The sequence below is a fragment of the Rattus rattus genome, chromosome 7 (assembly GCF_011064425.1).
Source record: "Rattus rattus isolate New Zealand chromosome 7, Rrattus_CSIRO_v1, whole genome shotgun sequence".
Taxonomy (NCBI): Eukaryota; Metazoa; Chordata; class Mammalia; order Rodentia; family Muridae; genus Rattus; species Rattus rattus.
Window position 1 is genome coordinate 45,208,580 of NC_046160.1, and position 25,431 is coordinate 45,234,010.

A 25,431-nucleotide genomic window follows, 5' to 3' on the forward strand; every position below is an offset into this window, starting at 1 on the left:
CAAGGCCACTCCTTTCAAAAGGTGCCACTCCCTGGTGACCAAGAATTCAACTACATGAACCTATGGGGCCATTGTTATTTAGACTACCACATACAATGCAATGTAGAACTCAGTTGTACCTTCTGTGTATTTCTATTATCATTCATAGGGTCTTGGACTTCATTGACTTTAATCATTATACTATTTTTATATTAAGAGTAAAAGAATATCTTTATTTCTCACAGATCAGTTTATTTCTTCAGAGCCACTATGTTTTTTTTACTTATCCTCTATTAGTTCACAGAGACAAAGCATGAAGATGATAACGTAATACGGCTGAATATTAACAAGTAGTTTATTTGAGCAAACAGTTAGGGAATGGCTTTCTGTTTTAATTAATTCATTTATTATATATAAGCACACTGTAGCTGTCTTCAGACACACCAGAAGAGGGCATCAGGTCCGAATACAGATGGTTGTGAGCCACCATGTGGTTGCTGGGATTTGAACTCAGGACGTTTGGAAGAGCAATCAGTGGCTCTTAACTGCTGAGCCATCTCTCTAGCCCCTGTGAATGGATTCTTATTTTTGTATATTATCTCTACATGTAAATTTTTATCAAGATTAAAGATTATAAAAATATATAAGTATATTATGGAGAACTAATTTTAAGATATAAGTAGAAATGGACACATTTCTAGATAAATACAGCCTTTCAAGTGTCTACTTAGCCTTTGAAAGCATGACTCATACTCCTATAGCCTTTAAAGAAATTGAGTCTGTGGTTTATCCTCTTAGCAACAAAACAGTTGGCCCAGATACTTCTTAAAGTGTAATTTTTGCAGAATTCAAGAAAGAGGAATTCTATTATCCTAAAGGAAAGGAGCACTCCCTACCCACCAATCTATAAAGTAAGTCTATTATATCCTTAGTACTAAGCTCAGACAAAGGTGATAAAGACAGTTATAATCCAGTCCTGCACAGAAATATATGTTGAAAAAAATGCTAAAGTATTAATCACCACAACAGAGTTCAGCAGTGACACTGTCTTGACATAAAAATGTGTTTGACAGTTGATTGTGGGAATATCTAACAAAAAGCTTTAGATGAGACATCAGAACCTTTCAGTTAGGTGTTGGAATGCCAGATCTTCATTTGATTCTTAGTTAATGGATATTTTCTTATGCCAACTGTGTTTTTACTCTATTATGTGTGTATATTTGTGTTTTGCATATGTGCTGACACCTGTGTATATGTGTATATATCTGTGCCTGTGAATGGGGCTGCCCAAATTGCTGGCTTATATTTCATCTTGTCTGACGTGGAATGCTGACTAGGACCCAGTAATATTTTAGGTGTCTAGATAGCTGATGACAAAAGATGGGACTTGAGTTTGGAGAGAACGTTTTATTTAATTGTTTTTAACACTGTTTTTTTGTCATCCAGCTACATGTAAAGCATGACTGTTCCTAGTCACACTCAACATCAGATGAGATGAATCTTAACTCCATAAAGCTCTTTTTGTGCAAAGACACCTTCTTTCTTTGTCTTGTATTTGCAAAGTCAGGGTTCCTCTGATTTGAATTCAGAAGATGAATAAGGACTAATTTACAATTCATATCCACCTGACTTCTTTGATCAAGTCTGCAGGCCTCCCATTCACCTAGTGAGTCTCTACAGAGATCTCTGGCACAGACTTTCCCCTAAGTCATTTGCATCTTCTTTTCTTTTGATCTGTATGTAGCTTGCTTCTCTCTGACCTTTTCCCTGTCAGCTTACTTGACTTAGAAACCTTGGCAAAGTGGACAACCTGGTGTTCCTGATCGTCCTTTCTTTATACCCGTGTTAGGAAGGAAGAAGGAAGTTGTATTTTCTCCCCAGGCTCCTCCTGTGTTTGTAATGATAAGCACGTACTTCTCTTCTAATAGTAGCCCCTTCCCCCTTCTCAATGTTTACATCTGAAAACAAACACTCCCAAACTTAGTGTTCTCTACAGGAACAGAAATGATTAAATGAATGAATATGTATATTAAAAGGGGATGTCTTATAGGCTGTGGTCCAGGTATTTTAACAGTAGTAGCTGTCTCCTGACGGAAAGGCAAAGAACCCAGTAGTTGTTCATCACAGAACTGGATGTCTCAACAGTTCCCATCTATTATTGGTGGAATCCTGGGGAATTCCTAGACAGCTGCTAGTCTTCAGTTACATTAGAATCCTGAAGACGTAGGTTCTAATCCCAGTAAAGGAATGTCTCAGCAACAGGATAGAGGAACTTCCCAGCAAGAACAGGGGTAAACATGCAAAAAGCAAAAGCCTCCTTCTTGCATGTCCTTTCTGTGTGGGCTGCCACTAGAAAATATGGCCCAAATTTAGGGTGAATCTTTACACTTCAAATTATTCAATAAAAAAATCTATAGTCAACATGCCTTGCCACTTGGATTTTAATTACAAATGTAGTCAACGTGACAACTAATGTTTGCCATCATAATCTACTTACTCATGTGTTAACCTGATGCCTAATCATGTTTTCTTATGTCATACTTAATTTCCAAATGAAAGCAATAACCAGGTTGTAATTCTACCCTGTGTGATGGAACTATCTCATGTGTAGCCACAAATGCATTACTTATTTTACAGTAGATGCCAATGTTCCTTAAAGAATGCTTGGTCTTTTTGTCTCATAATTTAAATATGATAACCACTGTTACTATCTCAATTGATGTTGTAGTGCATGATAAAGAAAAACGAATAAAAGAAAACAATATATCTGCTTAGTATATTTGTGTGTGTGTGTGTGTGTGTGTGTGTGTGTGTGTGTGTGTGTGTGTACAAACATCCTTAAGAGAATAGGACAGAGCACGTACTCAGCTAGTATATTTAACTGTCTTCCTCTGTTCACCGTTCTATATTCCATCCATGTGTAACAGGTCTTAGCAGGCCTTGGGAGTTTTTTCCTGGAAAAGTAACCCATAATTTTATTCCTTAAGCATCTGTGCCCTTTGTCATTTTGTTTGGATTGTGTTGTAGTAGTTGACCTTATTACCAGGACACAGTAACACCAAGAGGTAACCTAAAGGATCTTTTGTACTGCCGATCTAATATTCCCTTCCTTCATTGTACAGAGGCAATTCAAATTCCCCTAGCATTCTGAATCAGTTACTCCTCCCAATGCTGGTAATCCTTTCTTTGACCTTTCATTTAAAGGCATCAGAAGCTCAAATTAGCAAGTCTCAAGCTTCAGTTCAATGAAATGTTTCTTTTACTCTGGCATGAACCCAAACTTCTGGTATAATTTAAGATTGTGGGGGGCAGGAAGTAAAAATTGCCTTAGTTTCTCACAGGGGAGATAGTGAGTGAAAGATAGCATTTCCTTTCCTCTCCTTAATTCCCGGATTAGTGAATCCCAGGTGCAAGAGAAACCACCATATGTAATAGAGGCTGATTCAAAGCATATACCCACCTTCTGGAACACCCTGCCCTGGTTCTTAAGTCTACTGTCATGTAACTGGTACCATAACTGTCTTTAAACCATTCCACCATTCTACTAGGCTAGCTAGCTGCTTCAGGATAAGGAGAACATCAGTCAGATCAGTAGAGGCAATGAGCTTCGGCCCACAGTGTACTTTTCTGGCTATGAAGTGAGTTCTTTGGGTCAGAATAAGCACTGTCTGTGATAAAGTGACAGTGAATAAGACATTCTGCAAGTCCACCAATGAAAGTTGGGGCTGAAACATTTTGTGCAAGATAGGCAAATTCACTTCTGCCTTATTTCTGTCTTCTGAAGCCCTCTGTTGTGGTTCCTCTATGCATCCCTAAGTATCTTTTCTCATGCCTGAGAGGACCCCACGTATGCTTGCATTTGCTGCCATCTCCATGTGGAGGTATCATGCGAGTCAGTTTAGCTGGATCTTGCTTTTAAGAAAAAGGATTTGTTTACTTTTATTAATACTATTTTATAAAATCACTGGTTGATATAGATGAATCTCACTTGGGTGCCCCATGGGCTCTATGGACATGGCCTATGAGCTCTGCCTATCTGCTGCTCCTTCTGGAGTCTTGTTATTTTATTTTATTTTATTTTATTTTATTTTATTTTATTTTTTTGCCACAGACTCCATCTTTCTGGTTCTTCCCAAATGTATCTTGCCTTGATGTATTATAAATATATTATCTTTTCATCCAGTCACCAACCTCCTATATACTGCTCTTGCCACTCTTGTAATGTGACCTTAGGGAAATCCTCCTATTAAGCTCCTAATGTATAGTATTGTTACCAGTCAGATTCCTATATTACTGTCAGAATGGTTTTCCTAAACTAAAATCTAGATCGTGATGGTATTTTCTTGTTAAACCTCTCAAGTGGCTGACTAGCACCTCATTAATGGACTGGTGCCTCTTGATCTTACCCTTGCCTGACTTCCATCTTTCCTCTTTCCAAATCTACTTACTTGTCCTTTTCCTCTCTCCATCTCCTGTGTTGTGTGCTCTTCTTTCCCATAGCAGTGTGGTGAGTGCAGGCTTGCCTTTAGGTCAAAGGCAAGAGATCTCAACTTTATAATGAAGAGAGTCCCATTGTTACCCTTCTATTTCCCGTGTGGACCACAAATGTCAGAGTGATGACTCATCTACTCAGAGTAGAGCAAGTTTTTCTCACTTTGAAGTCTCTAATTCACCATACTAAATGGAAGAATTAGCCCGTGTATTACTACGTAAGGCTGCTTGAGATAACTAAAAGCCTTTTCTGTACTCGTGTCTATTGAGAAGATAGCTTTAGTTTGTTCAGAGCTGTATGTTGATTATTATTTAGATAATTGATTCCTGATGTTTAGCCTCCGAAGATGAATCTTTATTTTTGCTTCTGAAAAGTGAGATATGCGATCACGTAAGATTAAAACTCTTTTGTGTGTGTTTGGCGGGGGGTGGGGGGGAATGGGACTAAATGTGGCCTTTGATGGAATTGAAATCTGCAGTGCTCATCCCATGAAGGAGATGAAAGCAAAAGAAAAAAAAATCACAGAAAACAAAGGAAGGGAAGGGAATCATAAAAGGCAATGATGAAAGCCCATGGCCGCCCGTTGCCCAGACACCCTGTAATGGATGCTTAGAAAAAGGCAAAGCTCTTAGATGGAACTTCCGTATTGTGGTTTAAAATCACATCACCACGGAGGCAGGAAATGTGTGGAATAGAGATAAAACTCTGTTCCAAAAACTTTCTCTTACTAAATCTGAGACGGGAAATGAAATACTTTCCCCAGAAAGTATAATTAATTTATTAGTTAAAGTATCAATTTTACAAAAAAAAATCAATTTTACTTATATTTTTTAAGTTACAAAAAGTTGCCACTGTTGAAAATATTTTATTATTTCATTTTAATATGTAAATTTTCTTAAGATTCTTTCTGGAGAGAAAATTTCTCAGTCTATGACATGTGTCTCCAAACATGGTTTGAACCACTTCTTTTTGCCCTCGCCACCACCCAGCAAGAAAAGTAGTTCACATTTGGAGTCATGTAACTGCACTTTAAAAGGAGCCGTCTGCATCCTTCATTTACATGACTACCTCAGAAAAGCAAAGTTGGGTCAATCTTAATGTAGATGTAACACCAGGAGGTGATGGTACACACCTTCAGTCCCAGCACTAGGGAGGCAGAGGCAGGCTGCTGGTTCGAGGACAGCCTGGTCTGCAGAGTGAGTTCCAGGATAGTGAAAGCTACAGGAGAAACCAAGTCTTGGGGAGAGAACGTAAAATTTTCAAGTATCAAGGAAAGTTGATTTTGATAGTATGGTCAAATCAGACCTGGTGAGACATACATGTAGTGACAGCACTGTCTGAGGCAGATGAACTGTGATGGGTTCAAGGCCAGTCTGCTCTGTCTGCATCACGAATCTCTGTCTCAGAAGAAACAAAAAGAGAGTCTTCCTTGTGTTGATCAGGAATTTTGAAATCTCTCTCTTTGGGTTGAAGTTACGGTGTTAGACAAGGACCATACTGTCTCCTGAGGCTCAGTAGTCTGTACACTATGTTCTAAAGTAGGCCATTGGAGCCTGTCACAGTGTGAGGATCGTTCAATGTTTCCAACAAGAAAACATACTTAAGTCTACATTTGTCTTGGTACAGAAAAAAGAAACAAACCTTAATGTTCAGGGTTATTATTTTTAACATTTACAGACATTCACCATAAATTTCTTTTGTTGTTTTTATTTGTTTGATTTGGAAACATTATCTTACTATGTGTGTAGCCCAGGCTGGCTTCAAACTCAGGATCCTCTTGCCTCAACCTCCTGAGTGTTGGGATTACAGGTATGCATCACCATTTCTTGTAAATACTTTGTGTGTGTATGTGTGAGATATATGTGTTTGTACATGTATGCTTGCAGATGTGGAGGCCAGAAATCAATCTCGTGTCTTACTTCTTCACTTCTAACTGTTTTTGGAGACAGTCTCTTACTGAACCCAGAGCTAGGTATTTTGGCTAAACTAGCTGGCCACTAACACCTCCCAGGATATAATTTTCTCTGTCTGATCATGCCTTTATGCTCAGAATCCACAGCCAGGGCCTCATGCTTATCAATAAGTACTTTATTCACTGAGTCATTTCTGTACCCCCCAATACTTTTTGATAGTGGTAAAATAAAAGCTAAAATTTTAACATCATAACTGTCTAATTCAGTAATTTAGGTGACACTAATACAGTAGTGTTACATATGCACACCAAGTTTTCAGAAATCTCTAAGACTTTAAATAAGTACATAATACACACATATATCACAGATTAAAAATGTTTTCTTTGGCTTATTTTATTTAGCATATGCCTGTAAAGTTCATCTAGGTTTTAGTATTTGACAGAATTTATTTTGGTTTTAACTCTGAAATAATAATATACGCATATACCATGATTCTTTTTAATATGTTTTCATCAAAATAAAATATCACTTCTCCCCTTTCTTTCCTCCAACCCTTCCTAACCGCAATTACATCCTCCATGCTAAAAAGTTAACGACCTTTTTGTTTGACTATTATTGTTACATACATATATATGTGCATGAATATCTATGCATAGATGTACATATATGATCTGCTGAGTCTGTTTTCTTTCTGTCTGTGTATATATATGCTGTCAGAACTGACCATCTGCAGTGGACAACCATATGGGGGCTCGTCCTAAGGAGAGGATAATTCTCCTTCCACCAGTCATCAGTCACCAGTAATTCCTAGTCTGGGGGATGGAGGAGCGGGAAGTTTCTCCCTTCCATGTTAGCATGTCCATTGATAGCACCATTTCGTTTATGTAGCCATTTCTAGGCAAGACTGTCTCACAGCAAATTCCAGGTTTTCTGATTCCTACAGACTTTCTGCCCCTCTTCCAACATGTTCCTGAGTCATCGATGCAGGGGCTGTGGAATAGATGCATCCATTGAGGCGGCTCGCCATGCTCTGTGGATCTCTGGATTGTTTAGTTGTGGTTTTCAGTGACGGTCTCTATTTGCTGTAAAGAGAGGCTTTGTATGGGGTATGGTGCCACAGTTATCTGTGGGTATAAAGCTAGCATGTAGCGCATAATAAGGAATTACGCTGGTCTAGCAAGTGTTGGTAGCAGATTCTTTTCCAAGGTCCCTGTTCTCATTAGTGCCAGGAAGCTGGCTGGGTTTCTAGTAGCAGGCAGATTTTCCAACTGTAGAGTGGACCTTGGTCTAGTTAGCTCACTGTCGATTGCCCCCAACACGAGTGCTACTTGCTGCCCCTTTATTAATATCTTACCATGGTGTTGCTGTGATTACATGTGTTGCATGTTTTCCTCCCTGGCGGCTTGCATAGGGGTTTCTGGTACCATGGAAGCTAGACCACAGGAAGAGGCTTTCAGGTCAGATCCAGCTTGACATCTGAGTCTCATGTCCTAGGTGTGCAGTGTCTTCAGTAATGGGGCCCATCCTGAACACCTGAGAGACCCAGAGCTACAGTGATCATCTGTATCATTTTGGGATTTAGTTAGCCTATCATGGCCAACTATTCAAAAAGAAGTTTCTCATGCCTGGTACTAGGGTGTGTGTGTGTGTGTGTGTGTGTGTGTGTGTGTGTGTGTGTGTCTGTGCCTGTACATACACTTATATGTACTGTATATAATTTTAGGTAAAGATAACTCCCTAGCACTTTATTAAATAACCTTGGTATGATTTACCTTTCTTCCCTGCATTGCCTTCTGTGTTGACCACCTATCCACTAATACTTTGGGATTTTGTAGATTGCTTTCACTTTGCTTTTGTAAGTGATGTTGCAGTGAGTCCAATGAGTGTGTAAAATCTCTCTATCTGAGATAAATATTCAGAAGTAGGATTAGTAAACCATGCGCTTACTCTATTTAACATCTTTGTGGGGGTGGGCAAGAGCATGCCACAGGTGATGGGACTTCTCCCTTCCCTTGCCGAGAGAAGCACTGGGCTCACCAGTGTGCACTGCCACCCACCGCTTTTTATGTGACTTCTGGAATTCAGTGGCAGGGCCTAGTGCTTGGGTGACAAGAACTTTCCTCACTGAGCCATCTCCACGGCCCTCCGTCATGTGTAATGCCTCCAGTATTTGCCTTTCCTCTCAGAAGTGTGCGTGAGCTCTGTTTAGGAACCTCGTTGCCTCAAACGTGTTATGTTTGGGTTTGTTATTTTTGCTTTTGCTTTCTGTTCATTGCCACATGTAGCCCAAGGAGTGTAAGGACGACTGAATACCCAATGGTCCTGGCTCAGAGAAGGCGCTGAAATGGCAGGTTTCTTCTCTCTTGCTGCACTCGGGTAGTGGCCGATATATTAATAATGTGTCCCTTCTGGCTCGTGATGTTGACCCTACTGTCACTTTATTTGGAGAAATGTCTACTTAATTCCTTTCTCTAATGTTAACTGGCTCGTCTTTGGTTGTTATAGAGCAGTGTGTTCTAAGCATTAACCCCTCATCGTGTCTGTGATGGGCAAATATTCTTCCTATCCAGTTGATTTCATCTACAGATTGTTTTTATTTACACACTGATAGTTTTCAGTTTTAATGCCAGAATTATGTCCACAGTAATTATAGTGGCATATGTTGTCTTGGAGTTACTTCACCTTTTCCTGTAAGAACTTTGCTGGTTTAAGTCTTGTTAAAGTCTTCACTGAGTTAATTTTTATTATGGAGTAAGGTACAGATTCTGCTTCATTTTTTTTAGCATGTGTATATCTAGCTTTCTCAGTATGTTGATCAGACTGCACTTTCCTTGTATAGTCTTGGTGCCTTGCTATGGAATATATGACCGTATGCATACAAGGCTTTGGATTTTTGCTATATATTTTGTTCTGCTGGTGCTGGTTTTGTATCTGACTCTTTGCTAATAGTTTTTAATTTAATTTTTACCACACTGATAGTGTTTCATTATTAAAATATATATTATATGGTTATTTTAAAATTAGTATATACATACATAGAATTAAAATACATAGAAATTACCATATGAAATTAGTATATTTATATTTCAAAACCAATAGAATACCACTGAACTGACAGACATACCTTAATATAGTTGCTCAAATTTCTTAGAATGTAACTTTATTCTAAAATGAAATATTTTTTCTTTTTTAATTACTTTTTTGAGATTTTCAAAAAATTGTGTGTATGGCTATTTTGCCAGCATATATAAGTGCACCATGTGTATGCAGTGTCTATTGAGTTCGGAGGGCAGAAAGCAGGATTAGATCTCAGCCATGTGGCTGCTGGGTCCTCTGGAAGAGCAGCCAGTGCTCTTAACTCCTGAGCCACCTCTCCAGCCCCTATACTTTCTTTTTTAAAAATTTTGTGTGTATCAATACTTGCCCTTTCTTTTCAGTCTTTAGTTATAAAACATGCTCAAATTTGAATACAAGTATCCTGATACTTTGCATTAATGGTAAATCTGTCATTTTTGTCTTTTTCTTAAAAATTTCTAACAGGATTTTGATCATTCTCTTTTATAATGCTCACTATCCTTGGTCTGAGTATGCTTGGCCGATCTTGTTGCCGTCGCACAGATTGCTTGTGTATATCAGAGACCGAAGATGATAATAATCCTCATTCACCCAGGCTTTATTGTATGCCATGCACTGGCCCAAGGCTCTCTTTCCCTCTGTAATCTTCATACAGTGCTGCAGTGATGGTTCTCCTGCCAGCTTGTCTACAGACGAGGAGATGAGGGCTGAGGATGTCTACACTCTTGCCCAAGGCCGTGGGGCTAATGAGTAGAAGAGCAGGATAGGATAGCAAGTAATTGCTCGGATATAAAACAAAACTCGCACCTTCTTTATCTTTCGGTTGGTGACTTTATTATGTATGTGTATGACCAAGTGTCTCTGGGTGAATGTGACACGTGTGGGTGCACTCTGGATTAGGAGTTACCAGTAGTTGAGAGCCAGCGATAGGAGCACTGGGACCATATTGGGTACCCGAGAAGAGCCGTCCTTTTACTACTTGCTGAGCAGCTTCCAACCTTTGCTGCTTATCTGCAAATTAATGAGTGTTCTCCTGTTCCGTGTCTTTGACTTTCAGGATGGACAGCCTGAAATTTTATACATGTTTTGGAATGCAGTCACTCTGGCGCTCTCTTCTCACTTTCATGCAGCGACAGACTGTAAGTTACCATCCATTTGGATTCATTTCAGATGTTTAGTTGCTTTAAAATTTGATGTCAGAAGTATTGGTTCATAAAAATAATTTATTATGTTAAAACTGTCATTTTAACATAAATGCTTAATGTTTAATGAGGAATCTCTTAGCCATTTAATTAGTTTTAACATTTAGAATAGCATTCTTTTTGTTGTTGTAATTGAGACAGGGCTTCTTTGTATAACAACCTTGGCTCTCCTGGAACTCACTTTATAGATGACGCTGGCGTCAAAATCACAGACCCTCTTGCCTCTGCCTTCCAAGCACAGGGACCCAAGGCATGGGCCATCACTCCCAGCTTACACTAATATTCTTAACTGAGCTGCATATTTCCTGTATAGATAGTTTAAAGCAGTTGATGTTAATTTAATTAATGCTTTATTAGAGTGAATTCTTTTTAAACTGAAGCTATAAAATGAAAATTTGATATAAATAAAGATATGAGCTGTGAGTTACACGTTGGTTATTAGAATATGATGCTCCTGGGCCTATCAGATGGCTCAACAAGTAAAGGCCACTCAAGGCTGGTGACCTGTATCTCATTTCAGGATCCACATAAAAATAGAGAGAATTTACATGGTTTTGTGTGAAGTGCTGTTTATTAATATGCTGAGCTAAATAAGATGTTTTGCTTAAAACCAAACCAAATTGAAACAAAACAAACAAACAAAACCCAAGTAGCAGGAACTGGTTCCACAAAGCTGTCCTTTGACATCCACGTGTACTCTGTGGCATGCAGGACTCCCTCCATTGTAGCTATGTACAACAATAACAAGTTTAAAGAAAAAATAGGATCCACAGAACTTTTTTGTTGTTATTTCTATGAGACAGTACCTCAATATAGAGCTAAGGATGGCCTTGAGACATGGCAGAGTATCTAAAAACAGTGAAATGTGTGTCTCAGCTTAAGTGTGTACTTAATGACCAAATTCCAGAAGCCTTTTGTGAAAAGGCTTTAAGAGTGCGTATAATTAAGTTTTTATCCACAGTCCCTTACTAAAATGGCCCACTGTGTCGTGAACCTTGTTCAGACTGAGAAGGTGGGGTTGAATGAACTGGTACTTGCTGCTTCCTCTCACCCTCTAACCGCTGTGCTGCACAGTTAAGCAGCTCCTTCACTAGGACTGACTGGCTGCTGTACGTCATCCTAATCAGGCTGTAAGGTGCTATTCCTCTCCACATTTGGTTTTCAGTTTGGGTGAGCTTTAATGAACTACAATTTATATAGAGTAGAAGCTCCCAATTGTAACATAAATTATGTAAATGTTGGCAAATGCTTATATATTTGCATTGTTATTACAGTTAAGATGTAGAAAATTTCCATCACTCCTCAAATATCCCTCATTCATTTTTAGTTAATCTACTACTTCGAAAGCAGAACATACTTCTCTCTCCTCCCAATCACAGTGAAAGGGAAATGCAGCTGTCTCCATTCTTCACAGTTGGTGGATGGCAGAAAAGACATCAAAAGGGGAAATTGTGTGTTGGAAATCTTTATGAAAACACACACTTGAAAAGCCCTGTTGATATTAACTTATGTCTTAGGGCATCGTCTGTTGTGATAAAACGCTGTGACCAAAAGAAACTTGGGGAAGAAAGGACTATTTCATCTTAAATTTACTTCTAGGTAGCAGTCCATCACTGAAGGAAGTCAGGCAGGAACTCAAGCAGGGAAGGAACTGGAGGCAGGAACTGAAGCAGACGCCATGAAGTAATGCGGCTTACTGGCCTGCTCACTTGTATTTCTCTCTTATATGATCCAGAACCATTTTCCCAGGGTGGCCCCACCCACAGTGAGCTGGGCCTTCTCAGATCAATCATTAGTCAAGAAGATGCCCTCCAGACATACCTGCAGACCAACCCTATAGAAGGATTTTCTCCACTTGACGCTGACTGTTTGTGGCAAGTTGACATTAAACAGTGCAGCCATTGTCATGTATTTAAATAGTGTGCTCAGTCCAGTGTGACTTTGTTAGCTTGATAACTATCCTGAAGTTTCTAAACCAATCTTCCCGGAACAGCCTGTTGTAAATGTGGGTAATGCTTTGCTCTCATCTCTTCTGTGTTTCCACCTCCCTGTTCCTACTCCGTTCTCCCTGTTGACCAGAAGCCCATTCCCAGCAGGACACATCCTACAACGCCCTTGTGCTTTCTTTCCCTCCGAGGCTGATACTGGTGCAACTGGTGTACAGCCACAACCTTACCAATTAAACATAATGTACTAAGATTTAGTTATTTTTTGATCCAAAGTCACATACATCTTGAAAATAAGAAGAAGTTGACACAGGCTGGCTCTCATCTGTCACAGCAACTGCTGCAATACGGTCATTTCCAACTCAAGTTAACGCAGAATAAAGTTTGCCATGGTTATTTCTAGAGCCTGGACACTGTCGGTAATCATGAGGAAAGGAACAAGTCCAAACTACCAAGTCATCCAGCTTGCTACCGAGCTGTTCCAGACAGCTGTACACAACACAAGAATCACGGAGTGCCTCTCATAATAGCAGGGTTCTCTAGAGTAACGGTTAATAGGATTACTGTCCATACATAGAAAGGGGATTTATTGGAATGGTTTACAGGCTGCACTCTAGCTAATTCAACGATGGCTAGCTATGAACGAAAAGTCTGAGAGTTTTGTAGTTGCTCAGTGCTCAGTCCACAAAACTGTAGCTGGTCTTCAGTTGTGCTGGAGTCCTGAGGAAGCAGGCTTCCATGCTAGTGAAGGAAAGATGTGCTCGCATAGAGAGGGAAAGCAGGCAAAGAGCAAAAGCTTCCTTTTGTGTCCTTACGTTGACTTCTAGCAGAAGGATGGCCCAGATTAAAAGTATGTCTTCCTCAACATCAAGATCAAAGGCATCTATCTTCCTGCCTCAAAGGTACAGACTAGAAGTGGATTCACCCACTTCAAACCAAGCAAAAATATCTCTCACTGGTGTGCCTTCCATTTCTGGACTGTAGTTTGTTCCAGATGTAGTCAAATTAAGAACAAAAGAATAGCCATCACACTGGGTTGGCTCAGTTGAGCCTAAGCACAACAAAATCTGTCGCCAGCAATATAGAATCAATCACGTAGCCAGAATGTAATTAGAGGGTGCACACCTGGGAGAAACAGCAAAGTAGGATCCATCCCTAGGACGCAGAGACAGTGGAAAATCAGTGCAAAGAGTCAAACAAGAGTGTAAAGCCCTCTACAAGCATTTACAATTGCTCAAGTGTTTCAGAGTAAGTAAATCGACAATGTAAATCAGCATATGCTATTTAAAATTATTTCAATAAGTGAGAATAATAGCAGATTTAACCCTAAAGAAGGAAAGGTTATTCCAAGCAAAGGCATGAAGAAATAAAGCAAAGAACACTTTGACTTTCAGCATTTGTGGAACTTATAAGTCTAACATATATGCTATGGGAGTCTTAAAGCTGAGAGAGAAAAGGATCAAAGAATTGTTGAAATAGTCAAACCATCTGTGTTATAAACTCAGTAATGCTTGTGTGTGTGTGTGTGTGTGTGTGTGTGTGTGTGTGTGTGTGTGTGTGTTTGTATGTCTGACACACACACAATTAATATATTGAACTGAATTCTCCAGTATGACTATTGGGACAGAGCTTGTTGTGTGACTTTTTCTGGGGAAATTTGAAGAAATGTCTCCTCATTGTAGATAGGACACTGACAGAGCAGTGAAAATCTTCATGCAATTCCAGCTTGGTGAGCCGGTGAATTTATTAGGGCTACTTATGCAAGCATGAACAAGTCAGGCTGTACAACTCAGCAGTCTCCTTCATGACTCTTGGGAGCTGCAACATCACGAAATCCCATGCCAGTCAATTTTACTGTTAGGTGTGATTGGAATCGCCTTGTGGAAAGGGGGTTCATTCCTTCCCCTCCACCCACGCCACACAATGGAAGGTAGTGAGGTGGAAGTCCTCACAGCTGCTCCAGCATGGAGGCAGCAGCTATGCTGCCAGGGTCTTATGGAAGAAACTGTTAAATAGCACCATAGGCTAGGGCCCTGATCTCGCGGAATTTATACCCTCATACGAAGGAGAGCACTCAGAGCTTGCCAGCTGTGAGGCTCCTGCCAAGCTGGTAGCCATCATCAAGCCAGAAAGAGAGAACGAGCCCCATCTGGGTCCTCATTTTGGCTGCTGTGATCTAGCATTGTTAAATATTAAAGTGTATGCTATCGCTTTGTCACAAGTGCTGTGAGATACAGGGTTGCTACAGACGTGATTCTTTAATTCTTTTTAACTTTTCATTTTATTCTGTCTGCGTGGACTTTCTAATATAAGCATCCCTTGGCATACATCTGGCGCCTAAGAACAAGTTTTGGAAGTTGATTTTCTCTCTCTTCTATGCAGTTCCTGGGATTAAACTTGGGTCGCAATCACTTAAGAGTGGGCACTTTTACTCAATGAGCAATCACCGTCATAATTTGTTTTTTGTTTTTGGTTTTTGGGTTTTTTTTAAGATTTATATTATTTATATGAGAACACTGTCACTGTCTTCAGACACACCAGAAGAGGGCATTGGATCCCATTACAGATGGTTGTGAGCCACCATGTGGTTGCTGGGAATTGATCTCAGGAACTCTGGAAGAGGAGTCAGTACTTTTAATCGCTGAGCCATCTCTCCAGTCCCATAATTTGTTTTAAAAAATTTTTTTCAGTATGATATTATCTACTCACCAGAACCATTAGCATAATACAAATATCTTAAACTTTTTAAGTATAGTATGTTTATTCTTTGAAAAAAATCTTAAGCTTATGCATCTTAGAATATTCTTTATTATTGATTTTCTCAACATTTTTCTTGCAGAAATTGTGTAACAGTTCTGTAAAGTATCTCAAACCACCTCCCCACAATGTGAAATGGGAGCTCCAGCAGCAGGTCTGATCTGAAGTGCCCTGTTTGGAACCCTCTGTGGCTCCTACTCCTGCTTTTTCGGTTAGATTGCCTTCCCTTGTGTCTCAAACACTGAATTTCACCCGGGTTCTGCTGGTGGCCTTTGCTGTCTGACTAAACCTTCTGAAACTTGTTTGAAGATTTATTAGCAAAGTTGGAGCAGTGATTAATCTAGGACTAATTACTTCCTGCTTCAGGGGCAGAACGTTTAGCACCTTTCCACATCCCTAGGATGCACTATGAGGCTCCCACCTACGCTGTAAGGAACAGGAATTATTTCCAGCCCCGTGGGACTGACAGATATCCCCTCTAGCTTTTGGGCTGGGTGTTTCTCCCTTATGGATTCCTCACACACGCTGGGAAGAGTTTGCCACACACTCTGGGTGGACCCTGCAGGTTTGTGTAGTGCTCTCCTCTCACCTCCATAATCTGATGTGCAGCTCTGTCAACCCCATTTCTGTGCAGTGGCCTGGAAATTCCTTCCGAAAAAGCAGGCAGGCAGACTGTGTGTCTTGCCTATCAGAGATCATGTCAGTGATGTAATGTGATTGATGTAATATGAAATGTCTTGGAAGCCACTGTCTCAAAGATTGCCTCCACTAGTGTATGCAGTCATATTGGAGGGTCAGTTTGGCTCTTTTGTACCATCTCAACCAATCAGAAACAGAAGTCCTTAATCTGGTTTTATTACCACTTACAACCACCACTACTATTATCTAATCTCTATTAGATTTGTCTGTCTGTCTGTCTTTCTATGTATGTATGCATGTATGTATGTATGTGTGTATGTGCCAGTGTACATATGTAAAGGTCAGAGGACGACTTGTGGAAGCAGGTTCTCCCCTGCCATGTCTTGGACACTAAACACAGGTCTCAGCTTGGCAACAAGTACCTTTTCCTGTTGAGTCATTTTCTATGTGTGTTTTTTAAAGATTTATTTATTTTATTTATAGGAGTACATAGCAGCTGTCATCAGACACACCAGAAGAGGGCATCAGATTCCATTACAGATGGCTGTGAGCCACCATGTGGTTGCTGGGAATTGAACTCAGGACCTCTTTAAAAACAATCATGCTCTTAACTGCTGAGCCATCTTTCTAGCCCCCCTGTTGAGCCATCTAATAGAACTCCTACTCTAGTATCAAAAGTAATGGTGCTATTGTGTGTGTGTGTGTGTGTGTGTGTGTGTGTGAGAGAGAGAGAGAGAGAGAGAGAGAGAGAGAGAGAGAGAGAGAGAGAGAGAGAGAGAGAGAGAGAGAGAGGAGAGAGAGAGGGAGGAGAGAGACAGACAGACAGACAGACAGAGACAGGGATTTTGCTCATCTTTCTTTGCCCATCTTACTTTTTCTTTACCCATTCCAGATCTCAGTACTTAACATCCATTCTGCTTTACCTCATTTTGTTCTCTGAATAATCAGCCCTCTGAAGGCAAGACAGTGCTTCATTAAGAAGCTCAGATTCTGAGTACCTTTTTCCACTTTAGAGCCGGTTTCCCCTACTTGACCTTCAGCAGCTGCATGGACTTTCCTCCTCCTCCTTGAGCTGTGCATTCACTCCTGCCCAGTCTGGTTTGGAGAAAGCTCTTATCAGCATCATTGGTGCTTTGCTCTCTACCTGGGAATTCTGGTTTCTTCTAGAATGTTAGATTTTCCAGTCTAATCACACCTAAAATATGAGCCTTCCTCTTTAGTTACTTTTATTCTCTTCTCTGTATTTCTCATGAGAGTGATTCCTGCTTTTGTCTTCATTTGCATTCTGTCTGTTTCTTAGCTAGGTGTAACTAACAGGTCTAACCGTCTAACACCACTCTAGTGAAACTCTTCTCTATAAGGCTACCAGTGACCTACTTCTTCATTGTAAAACCCAGTGTGTTTTTCTGTCCTTACCTCTTGGGGCCATCTGTTTGTGAGTCAAAGAAGCTACTGAGAGGAAATATAATTATTTTGTGCAGGGATTCTCATTAATATTTCACATTTAGAGTAGCCTGTATCTTCTGATATCATTATTACTTTAATAACTTCCTTGGGGAGAATTCCAAAGTAAGTTGTTTGTCAAGCACCTTCCATTTTTATAGTGTGCACAGTCCCTGTAGTGTGTAGAGCTTCTTCACATTCTAGGCAGGCTGTGTTAAGGAATGTAGCCATCTGCAGAGTTGAAAATTACAGACAAATGGTAACAGATTGTCTAAGTAATATTTTGGCAGAATGTATCTAAGGGGAATTTTCTTAGTTAGGAACATGTTCTTACTGATTATGAATGTTCATGCTTAGCAAAAATAGTCTACTAGAAAGTAAGTTCTTGGGTTTGAACAAACAACAAATTTAAATTTACTCAAAAAGTAAAATGCTAAACCTGTAACCATGAAGATAAAATTAATTATTGTAGCAAATCCTTTTAATTATCTGTGGGTCATGATTATTTCCAAAATATGGTTTCTAAGCCTTTTGTCCATTCTTTTCTCTTGTAGTTTCTAGATAATAATATTGACTCAGCAACCTGTTGGGTTATGATTCATATTTTCAAGCAAGCAAAGTAAAAACAATTTCTTTTTCTCATTTGAGACTTTTCCAAGAATTTCTCATTATAAAAATGTTTCATTACTCTCCATAGCCCATATTAATAATTTATCTGCTGTGTCTAATTACTACCACCACCTGAATGTTTGCCCCATAAAATAGGAGTGCTCCTTGTCAAGGTGGCATCCTCGGTGGCCCACAGCGGGATTCAGTAAACAGTACCTGGAAGACAGAAATTAAAGGGAGGGGAAGAGGGAAGATGCTGTGTCCTTCCATGAAAACTTAGTATTTAAAAATGGTTAGGGCTTGTATAGAGGTGGTTCAGTGGTTAACAGTACTGGCTGATATTCCAACGTTTGACTCCTAGTTTACATTATATCTAGGTTTAGTGGTGTATGCCTTTAATCCCAGTACCCAGGAAGCAGAAGCAGATAGGTTTCTGTGAGAGCAACTTGGTCTACATAGTGAGTTCCAGGCCAGTCAGTGCCACAAAGTAAGACCCTGTCTCAAAAAAAAAAAAAAAAAAAAAAAAAAGCAAATGTTATGAGACTTAGAACAAATAAGGTAGATAATTATGAGTACTTTTTAAAAAAATATTAGAGCATTTGAAAGGCATCAGTACAACTATCGGGAGTTTTTGGACAGCCTGAACTATACTACACCTTGTCTTAAACAACAGCACAAACAAACATTCTGGCAATGAAGTTCAATGATGCATTTTTCATGGCTGGGGGTATGGGGTAGTTCCATTTTTTTGCTTGTTTTTTGGGGTATGTTCATTGTACATGGTCCTGTGTTGCATCTGGACATTACCTAAGCCCATAATGCATTTCTGAGCACATTCCCAATATCCTCCTTCCTTCTTCCTCTCCTGCCTGCCTCTCCTTAGTCCCCTTTATTCTTTTAGACAGTTTCACTTCACTTCTACTCTGATGCCCTATATACATGCAGGACTTTATATAAACAATTTAGTTCTTAAAAGTGGAGGTCACACACACACACCGGTGTAAGACTAACCTCATCTTTATGTAAAATGCATTTTAGAATTTTTGTTCTTATAATCAAAGCATTTTACCTTAGGTTTTGGTTGTTGTTGTTTCGTTTTGTTTTGTTGGTGTATGTGTGTGTGGTGCTAGAGCTCAGATGCAAACACATCCTCAAACCTTGGCCTTTAGTTTGTTGGTTTGTCTTTGAGACAGGTTTCCACTGTAGAGCCCAGCTGACCTGAAACTCAGTATGCATGCTGGCTGATCTTGACCTAGTAATCTCCTGCATAAATTTCCAGAGTGCTGGGGTTATAGTGTGTGCCACTGTGCTCGGCTTCTCTGCATAGTTTTAATGAGCCAATAAATCCTCATTTTCCTGACGTGATGGTATAACCTGAGATTCTGGCATTCAGGAGGAAGATTAGACACCAGCTTCGGTAACAGGGTGTTCCAGGTCTATTTCAAAACCACAATAGCAAGTGTCACCCGATTTCAAAGTCATAACAGTAACAATGACAATGAAAGCACCATCCTGAGCATCCTATATAAACATGGAGGAGGAAATTGGGAGCCTTTTCAAAATGAGGACTAGTTGTGAGGACTTGAGAACAGTTTATGTGACCTGGAAGAAAGTAAATCAAGTCAGGGCTTAGATTTGACAGAATACTTTTATTTAATTATGGTTATTTTTTCATTGTAATTTTGATTGACTTCCTATGTTCCTTAAATTTTTTTTACTTAAAAATGTATGGTAGTTTTATATCTAGAAGAAATGTTCAAACCTCAAGGCTGCTGTGTAACCAAGATCAAGGAAGAGTGGCCTGTGTCCTCAATGCTGTCCCTCTCCTTTCTAGCCTTTGCTGAGCCTGTTTAGTGCTTTCTAATTTCTGGTGTCGTACTTTTTCAAAAGATATTTCTACTTCATTTTATTATTTTATTTGAATAAAACCGTCCATCCATATTGTGCTCTCATGTCTACTGTTGGCTTCTCTTCCTCAGCACAGTCCTTAGTCCTCCATATTACATGTGCTGATAGGTCATTTCCAATTTTGTAATGCATCTTTCTTGTCAGTGAACTGTAAAGTATTTACCATAAGACATTGGGTAGTTTCTCATTGAGCTAATTCAGACGATACTAATTAATATGACAGTTTTCTACAGTTTATTGATAATAAATTCAGAAGTACAGAATTCATAGGCAGAATAATAGCTTTCAGAATCCCATGTCCAGAAACTATCTGGAACCATAGCATAAACAGCAGAAAGAATTTTGACTTTCAGGTTTTGAGATGGGATTATCTTGATTCTGGTGCATGAACACATTGTAATTACACAGTCCTGATAAAGTAAGGGGGAAGACAGGGAGACAGTAAGAGAAACAGTGGCTTCAGGCCTCTACTAGCTAGGCAGCAGCATCAACCAAGGACAGGAGGTAGATGAAAAGGCCAAGAACCCATTACCCTTAGGGGATTACTGTAGCTGGTCATAGAGGGTGTGGATATATGACTTCAATAGGCACTGTCCAAAAAAGTGCTCAATGTGGTATGTTGATTTCAACTCCTATTGGTTATATATATGAGCTTCATTTTTCCATGTTTCTGTCAACCCTTGGCGTTTTTAGTGCTGTTGGGTTTTGTTTTGCTTTGTTATTCTTGTGGTGTTTTTGTTCAATCACGTTTGATTTAATTTTAATATATTTTATAGATGTTGCTTTTATAGCTTTTTCATAAGCACATTCATCATTTTTATTCTCTTATGGGGTATATGTTAGCTTTCTGTGGAATTATCAGGCTTATTAATTCATAAGATTTATTTGTATATTCTGATGTATTTCTGTGGAGTCTAGCTGTGTCTGTGCAAGCTGACATCACTGTTGACTGACCAGGCTTATCGGTTCCTGGGATTTATCTCTATAATTACTGCTTCCTCTCTGCTGCCAGTGAGTTTGTACTGGCTATGGGCTTGACTTATTGGCGATGCAGTTTTAGTCTGTCTCAGTCCAGCTTTCTTTCTTCCCTCCTGTTCCTTAGACATTCTTATTCTGGGCTTTCAATGGAGAAGTTGAATGGTTTTTGTCTCCTAAATTCAAATACTGAGGCAGATCTAAATTGATGCTCCAGTGGTTCTAGGAACTCCCTTGTGAGACCTATCTAATTAGAAGATAGAAATTAAGCAAAAACTCCTAGAAACCAAGCAACACTGAAGTAACAATGTGAGTATTAGGTGTAACATCTAGGGGGAAACTTGTATATTCCTTTCCACTGTGCCATTCATCCTTTACTCTGTTGAGCCTTCTGAAATGTGTTGAAAATAGGAAGAACTGTGAACTCTTGAGTACGTGGTTATGATATTATTACTGTTGCTAAGTTAGATTATTGTGTGGGCTGTGGGTTGAACTCCAGTGAGTGCTTCTAATAATAATTAGAAAATTTGGATCTTTTTTTCATAAAAGATTTATTTATGTATTATTTTTCTGTTTGTGTGTGCATGTGTGAGTTTAGGCCAGAGAAGGGTGTCAAATCTCCTGGACCTAGACTTACAGGCAGTTACTAGCTGCCGTGTGGGTCCTGGTCCAACAGTAGGTCTTCTACAAAAGAAACAAGTGTTTTTTTGAAAAGTCTTTATTTTTTAATTTGAATTTTTAATGTTTTAGAGCTTCATAGAGAAGTGCTGTATTTACATTTCCTTTCCTCCCTCCACTCTCTTTAGTCCCTCCCATGTGCCTCCCATCCCCTCTCAATTCTTGAGCTCTTCTTTAGTGGTAATACATATGTGTTATATGTTACACACATGCACTCACAACCTACTGTTCATTCAATGTTGCTCATATGTTCATGTGTTTAGGGATGACCACTAGGGATTGGATGATGAGTTCATTTCCTGAAAAAAACTGATTCTTACTCTCTCAGCAGCCATCTGTTGTCTGTGGTCTTCATCTCTAGGCAGAACACTGAGGTTTTCTTCATCTGTGTTCGCATGTCATCTGGTGTTGTAATTATGCAGCTCTTGCTTAGACAACTTATTACTGAGCTTTCTTTGTTGTGCCTGGAAGATACCATTTAGCAGCAGGCATCCTGGTCCTGCTCTGATCCCCTCTGACACTGTTGTACAGTGAGCCTTAGCAGGGGTTGTATTGTAGCTGTGTCAACTGCGACTGTGCACTTATGGTGGTTTATCTTTTGCTGTTTGACCAGTTGTGAATCGCTGTAACTGTTTCCATCTGTTGCTAAAAGAAGCTCCTTTGATGAAGAGTGAGGGCTGACTTCCCTGTGGGTAGAAGGCTAAGTATGTGGAACACAGTTAGAAACTGTGTTGCTTTAAGGAGAATGGCGGTAGTAGGTTTTCCTCTAGTTTTGTGGCCTTTCAAACCATGGCGAGTTGGCTCATGAGTTTCTTCCCACTGAAGGGGCCTTGAGTCCCCTGATTAGTCCCAAGATAAACGTGCCACCGTTGTACCGTTGGAGACACCTGGCCAGGCCGGTCGTTGTGGATTTAGGCTTTAGAACTGAGTGGGTTCTGTTACTATTGATTATATATCTATAAACTATCTATAAACTATCGATTGCTTCTTGCCCATGTCACTTACAAACCACCCTTTGATGCTGTGAAAGCTCCATCTTAGGAAGGAGTGAAGTAACTGAGGCCAAGAAAGACAAGCATCCCAGACTTTATTTTGTGAGTCCTGGCTTTGAATCTGTAGATTTGGGAATATAACCTGAAGTAACCTCAGAAGCCAGGAAGTGGAAAGAGACTCGGGAATGGCAGGATAAGAACAACAGCAAGTCCTTAACTGCGAAGCCATCTCTTTAGCCCCTGGGCAGAAGAAAAGAGATAAGATAGAATGAAGTCCAAATAAATTGATTCATTTTTCTTTATTCATTCCTCTAGCCACTAAAAACATCTAAAAATAAAGGACATTTCTGTAAACATTGAGCCCCTCTAAAACTTAGACTTGTTATCTTTAATCATTTTGTACCCCCTTGGCAATGGGCAAAGGGACAGCATGTGGTTATGTCAGTCAGGGATGGCAGAGCAGATGGCTAGTCTTTGTTCGTCCTAGCCTGATGCCTGGCCTGATGGCCGAAGCTTGTTTTGTGCTGAGGACACATAAAAATCAAATCAAACCAAATCCAGGCAGGAGTGTGCTCCAGAGGAGGAAGACAGACAGACCTGCAGGCCACCCTACCACAGGCCTGCTCCCTGGGGCCCGGCATAGGCAGGCTGTAGATACCCACTTGCTGGAGGATGTCACCCTGGGGCCCGCCAGCCTCCAGCAGGAGCCACCAGCGTGCGAGTATGTGGAGGACAAAGGAGAGAGAGAGAAGTGGAGGACAAAGGAGAGAGAGAGAAGTGGAGCCTAGAGGTGGAGAGGAGGAGCCTGCTGTGATTGGCCAGCCCTTCCACCTGGGCCGTGATGGGGTCCCAGCCTGAGCTGCTGCTGAGGGCCATGTCTGGGTTCAGTGGCAGGGGTTGGTCAGTGTCTGTGGCTCATATCACCACTAGGAAACATGGGCATGGTTGTAGTTGGGGCAGGCACTGGCTGCCGTGCTCTGAAGAACTGGCCCCTCCTTTCACCTGAAGCAGCACTAGGGCCTGTGTCTTGCCCAGGCAGCACAGTGGAGCTGGCCCTGATGGCAGGGTGTGGCTGAGTCACCCCCAAGGGCCTGAGTGTGGGAGAGCTAACCCTGCCCCCACCCCTACCCCTTGCCACCTCCAGCAGTCAGGAAGGCTGCTTACAGAGCCATGAAATCAGGAGAGCTATTCCTGTCCCTTATCAGCTTCAGTCATGCACCTCACCTGGGCAGCACAGCAGAGCTCAGCCTGGTGGTGGGAGTGTGGGCGAGCCAGCTTTGAGGATGAGCACAGGAGAACTGGTCCTAATAATATTGTTTGCCGTGAGGCAGCATGAGCTTGTTGGCTGCTCACACCTCCATAGTCTATGGGGAGACAGGGACATAGGCTACATGCATGGTGCTTGTTCAGCTGGAGGCTACATTGCATGCCAAGAACCTTTGACTTGGTTTACATACTGTCCCAATAGTGAACTGTGTATAACCTGCCTTCTCTCAGCAGAAGGGCAAAGCCTCGCTCAGGGTTTCTTTTTACTAGTATACAGTCAGATAGCCCTTGCTTTATTGATACACCCTGGAAGAAAATGTGTTAGGGGAATGCAGGGGCCAGTGATGGATTGTTTCTTCATCAGCAGAGCAGGGAAGCCAAAGAAGTTCTTTCTCAGCTGTTTCTATTGGAAGCAGCTTTACTAGGACAAAACTAGTATAAAAAAATCTGTAAACACTTAAAGCATACAAGTTGATAACTTTCGACTCATATAGAGCCTCCTCAGACCATCACATCAATAAAAATTAAGCCAAACCTGTAATGTTAGTACTCTGGAGGCCAAAGCAGGGGGATTACTGCAAGTTTAGTGCCAGCCTAGACTGCATAGTCAGTGAGTTCCAGGCCAGTATGAACTACAGAATGAGACTGTCATCTTCAAAACCCAAACAATAGGGAGACCTCAGTGGACATTCCCGCCTTCCCCAGTTGCTATGCTTTCTGATTCCTTCCCACCTCATCTCACCCCTCAGCCAGTAAACACTGATCTGCTTTTCATATCTGTATGTTTCTATGTCTTAGAATTCTAGACAAATCAAGTGGCACAGAGGAGATTATGTGTTTTTATTTGTCTGTCTTTTTTCTGGTACATTCTTTTATTGAGGGTTACCATACTTTACTGTGCTTTTTTTTTCTTTATTTTTTTCTTTACTGTGCTTTTATTGCTACACATTATCCATATTATTTTGTCTGTGTTGTGTGAGGTTTTTTTTCTCTCATCTTGTTCATGTGTTTATCTTTTGATATTATTTGGTTGTTTTCAATTTTGGCCTCCTGAAATAAAAGTGGTTTTAATGGTCATGCACAAGTCCTTATGTAGGCATATATTGTTATTTGTTTTGGATATCTAGCTGGGAATACAATAGTAGATCATTCTCTCTCTCTCTCTCTCTCTCTCTCTCTCACACACACACACACACACACACAGAGAGACACACACACCCTTTTTCTTTGCAACAATGTATTTCAGAGTTCCATTTCTATATCTCCAAATTTTTATATAGACTTTCATTTTGATTCTTTTTAGTTTAAGACATTTGAACAATTAATTCAGTTTTGACTGTATAGTTTTATTTTAAAAATCTGACTATATACTTTGGCTATAAATGCTTTGTCAAATATGTAGGGGTACGTTTTTCCACCCTGGTCTTACCTTGTTCTCTTGGTGGTGCCTACTGAGGAAAAGACACTTTTGATGCAGATTCTCCATGATTCCTTTCAGTGATGGTGACATGAGTTTGATATTATGTCTTACCCATGGGAAGTCAAGTTTCCTCACAT

General features: G+C 40.3%; 1 protein-coding gene across 1 annotated transcript in view; it reads left to right on the top strand.

Moving 5' to 3' along the window:
- Positions 1-25,431, top strand: part of Cog5 (component of oligomeric golgi complex 5) — a 290,729-nt gene that overhangs the window by 180,612 nt on the left and 84,686 nt on the right. The window contains exon 11 of the mRNA XM_032907620.1: positions 10,517-10,598. Within this exon, the coding sequence (XP_032763511.1) occupies positions 10,517-10,598 (82 nt within the window). The remainder of the gene's footprint in view (positions 1-10,516; positions 10,599-25,431) is intronic.